The sequence below is a fragment of the Gavialis gangeticus genome, unplaced genomic scaffold, assembly GCF_001723915.1.
Source record: "Gavialis gangeticus isolate Ggan-Ray unplaced genomic scaffold, GavGan_comp1, whole genome shotgun sequence".
Lineage (NCBI taxonomy): Eukaryota > Metazoa > Chordata > Crocodylia > Gavialidae > Gavialis > Gavialis gangeticus.
Genome location: NW_017729032.1, coordinates 208,016,894 through 208,021,218, shown reverse-complemented (window position 1 = coordinate 208,021,218; position 4,325 = coordinate 208,016,894). Strand labels below are relative to the sequence as shown.

The 4,325-nt window shown below is 36.8% G+C and overlaps 1 protein-coding gene and 1 long non-coding RNA gene across 2 annotated transcripts in view; one reads left to right on the top strand and one right to left on the bottom strand.

Moving 5' to 3' along the window:
* UBASH3A (ubiquitin associated and SH3 domain containing A) overlaps nt 1-4,325 on the top strand; it is a 47,557-nt gene that overhangs the window by 27,357 nt on the left and 15,875 nt on the right. Inside the window, exons 9-11 of the mRNA XM_019525474.1 lie at nt 465-587; nt 1,994-2,086; nt 3,491-3,635. Coding sequence (XP_019381019.1) covers nt 465-587; nt 1,994-2,086; nt 3,491-3,635 — 361 coding nt within the window. The remainder of the gene's footprint in view (nt 1-464; nt 588-1,993; nt 2,087-3,490; nt 3,636-4,325) is intronic.
* The window catches only part of LOC109303291, a 29,733-nt gene that overhangs the window by 16,691 nt on the left and 8,717 nt on the right, over nt 1-4,325 (bottom strand). The window lies entirely within an intron of this gene.

The following is a 4,325-nucleotide window of genomic DNA, read 5'->3' as shown; positions in this document are numbered from 1 at the left end:
ATAAACTACTACAAGACCCTTTCAGGCTGGACATAAGGAAGAATTTCTTTACTGTCTGAGCCCCCAAGGTCTGGAACAGCCTGCCATCAGAGGTGGTTCAAGCACCTACATTGAACATCTTCAAGAGCAAATTGGATTCTTATCTTGCTGGGGTCCTATGACCCCAGCTGACTTCCTGCCTTTTGGGTGGGGGGCTGGACTTGATGATCTTCCCAGGTCCCTTCCATCCCTAATGTCTATGAAATCTATGAAACTGCTCCAGATTCATTCTGGTGAATTTAATGTGTGTTCTTCTTAGGAATTGCTATTTTTGTCATCAGCAAGACATTTAGCTGGTTCCGAAAATCTGATCCTAACTAAAATACAGAAGAAAAAAATTGTGCCTACAGAATAGAAATTCATATATGTATACTCAGGTACTGCTGCATTTATATTTATGGATTCAATATTCTGTTTTCTTTCAGGAAAATACCAAAGAGTGGATCTGAACTTTCCTACAAGTTTACCCAAAAGAAAGGACGGCATCAAAAATTATGAATATGATCCTCCTTTATCATATTGTGGGATATTCCAGTCTAGACTTGTAGGCAAGTTAAGCATTATTCTAATATAATTTTAAGGGGATCAGAAGGAAGCTAGTGTGACTAGTGAAAGTTTATTCTTGCTTTGTATTCTTTGGGACAGTAATTCAGCATGTCCACTCAACTGGTAGAACTCCTTTATTAGACAGCAATTGGAGGATCTCACCATTTCATGATGGTGCTGTACTATGGATATCAGTACCAATTGTTCATATAGTGCAAGAGTCTCTCTGCCACTTCATGGCAGCAGATCAGTAGTGTAACTAAGGGGCAGCAAGCAGACCACCAGCCCCAGGTGCTGAGTTGGGGGTAGCAGCCAGGGGTGGGCCAACCACCTGGCAGGGGCAGCAGCCTTTCTAGTCAGACAATGCTGAAGGAGCAGCTCATTATAATCTACCTGATCCCTTCTAAACTCTTCATTCCCCAGGTATTAATAACCTTCTCTTCTTCTTTTCAATGGCCTTGATATATCACCAATTAAGCTATCCTTTGGTCTTCAGTTCTTCTGTTTGTTGGCTGCTCCTAGTAATGAAGCTCCTATTTCACAACCTTCAGATTTTTTTTAATATGTTCCAATTAAGTTATATTTGTTTTTGTTTCAATCTTAAACTGAATAATGTAGTCCTAGGCCCCTGGCATATTAGTAAAGCTTCTGCTTTATGTTTAACTGGAGAAAAATATGTGTTGTTTTATATGTGATGATGCACCTCACCATCTACACTCCCATTTTCAAAATTCCAGATACACCCACGGCAGCAGGTATTGGTGCTGCCAGTTGGCGCTGCAACCAGCAGTGGTGATCCGGCCCCTGCCATTGCCCCCTGCACTGATCCTGCCCAGAGTGCAGAATTGTTCAGCTCTGCCTTTGCAGGGAATAGTTAAGACATAGCAGTCGATTTGTTTCTAATCTGTAAAGCAACACCATATCATAGCATATGTGTTAACTGGCTGGAGAGAGGGCAGCCTTGGACAAGCAACTTTTCTAGTTTGTAAATTGTAGTACAGTAACTCATTGTGAGTATCTGACATTGGTTAGTACAAGCCAATGATGTATGAGATCTTTCTATTACCTGATTTGATAAACATATCTTTTAATAACAGGTTTATACGATAAACACCTCCTTCTCACTGTCTGGTGTATGTATGTCTAAGGCACATATCACCCAAATATTGAAATCTCATTTAAAAATTCAAAATTTACTTTCCATGACTGTTTTTCTTACATTGGTTTAAAATGTCTTCTTTCCACAAGCATTCTAGCCACTAACTTAGTTCACTAGAATATTTGCGGAAAATTAATAAAGAAAGGGGTAGGAGTCCATTTCACAATCAACAAGGATCAAATAAGTATTTTGCAGCAGTTTCTTATCTCTAATTGTAAAGGAGTACATATGATGTGCCTTTCCTTCTAGGAGAAGCTTTGTTGGAGAAGGAAGTTGCAGTTAGTTCCATATACTCTTCACCAGCACTCCGCTGTATACAGACAGCTCACCATGTACTACAAGGTGGGTTAGCAAAATAATTCATTGTTTTTCCTGCAATTAAAATGCCCAGATCATTATTCTATTACAGGTGCTGGCAAATGAATTAACTAGTGTGAGATAAAAGGGGGTGGGAGTTTGCAGCATGTCAGCTGTTCCGTGGTGACTATCTGCGTGCAAGTTTTTATATGGAATATGGAAGCTAAATGACTGTAGCTTAGCCTTCAATGAAAGACAGCTCTACTTTTAATCAGTGAAAGCAAATCAGTTACAGAACTGCACTGCTTTTTGATATTTACCATGTAATTGATCAGTGACAACAGAGCCTTCTGTCTAGAGCAAGGGGTACGTGACAGTGTGAGCGACCACTACATTTTCTTTCCTCTATAACAATGTAACCCTATTTGCTTGAATCCCTGTCCAATGAAAATAAAATAGAAGGAAATGATTTTAATATAAATACATGTCAGGTGAAATAGAATGTATTATTCTTAGCTTATGCTGGAATTCTTGTACTTAACTCTTTCTCAGATGATTTTGGGACAACAGTAAAATATTTCCAGTGCAGTGAAGGGACATGTATACATTAAGAGGATATGTGAAGAGGAATGTCTCTTCCAGTTGTTTGTATTTTCAAACAAAGAGGTTTGTGGTACTATTAAGAGACAGATGTTTTTCTTCTTGAGGACTTCAATATGCTAGGTCACCCAAATATTTCTTTGAAAACCACAAAACCATAGATCGTTTTATTCCAGAATAAAGAGGAGAAACTCTGTTTCTTCTAGGTGTTTACAAGAGTTAAAATGACTTCAGAGAGAAGAAAAGCAAAGCTAAAACTGTCTGTCTTAAAGAGAGAGTATATCCTCTAACACTATGGGCAGTTCCACATGGGTATTAAGCTCCTAACCCCTACACTGGAATTAAGTGACTAAATACCAATTCTGGGTCTGGCTTTGTGCTCATAAGTCATGATTTACTGCTTTACCAAGGAATACTTGGCAAACTAGTATATAAAAAAATAACAAAAAACACTTTATTCTTGACATTTACTTGGAGTGTATCATCCCCAAGGATAGGTCTTTGTCTCCATTTTGTTTCTGTTTTGCATAGTACAGTGACATCAGTCTACAAATAACAACTTAAAATGTGATGTTTGCTTGTTATTACTGTGGCAAGAATATAACGATCCTTGGTAATTTGTGGCTAGCTTCAGAACTTTACCTATTTATTGGGAAGGACTATTGTTATGGATGTAGAAAAACTACAGCTACCTGTAGTGAGTGGGAAGTATGCTTTAGGTTTTTTTGCTTTAATTTACATTTTATTATAAAATTGTTAACAATGAATAAAATTGCCTCTACAGACTAAAAATAACAGTTTCCAGTGTAGCTTTCTCTTTTTTATAAATATGTATACTGTTTGTGACAGGACTGAAACTGGAAAAAAGAATTAAAATCAGGTTGGAACCTGGACTCTTTGAATGGACCAAATGGGAGGCAAGCAAAATAATTCCCACCTTTATGACACCAAAAGAACTGACAGAGGCTATGTACAATATAGATACCAGTTACAGGTAAATTCGGCACATTTCTTTTTTTTTCTTGACAATTCTTAGGTATCATAACTGCCAAAAATGAATGATTCAAGATTTGGTTTACTGATTTCAATACAGTAAGTAGGGTCTGATTTAAAGGCTACATGACTTGATCCCAAAATAAGTTGCACAACAGGTTCTTTCATATGGTTCAGTCGTATTTGGCAATGTAACACGTATTTGGCAATGTAACAGGCAAATAATTCTTGTGAAGGCTGAGATTCACTTGACAGCACTGACTTTAGTTTTGCAACATCCAGCCCATGGTTTGTTGTATGTCAGCATATACATATTTTAGACATTAACTATGGTCATCAATATTTTATTTTTCTCTTGAAATAAATGTGAGACCACTTTAAAAAAAATGTGTCAGGAAAAAAATCACTAAGAATTCCTTTCTTTAGTGCACAGTCCAAGTAAAGAGGTCAGAAAGGAGTAATAAGCAGGGATCCTGGTTTTCTCTGATTTAAAAAAAATCCCTAATTTTTTATTTAAAAAAATTAACCCCAAATCCACATTTTTCCATGATTTAAATGAAACACCACTAATATATACATAGATATACATATATATACAGAGAGAGAGATGTTTCATTCTTTTTTTTTTTAACCAAAAATTGGGGATTTTTTAAGTTGGAAAAAACCAGGATCCCTAATAATGAGGATTTTG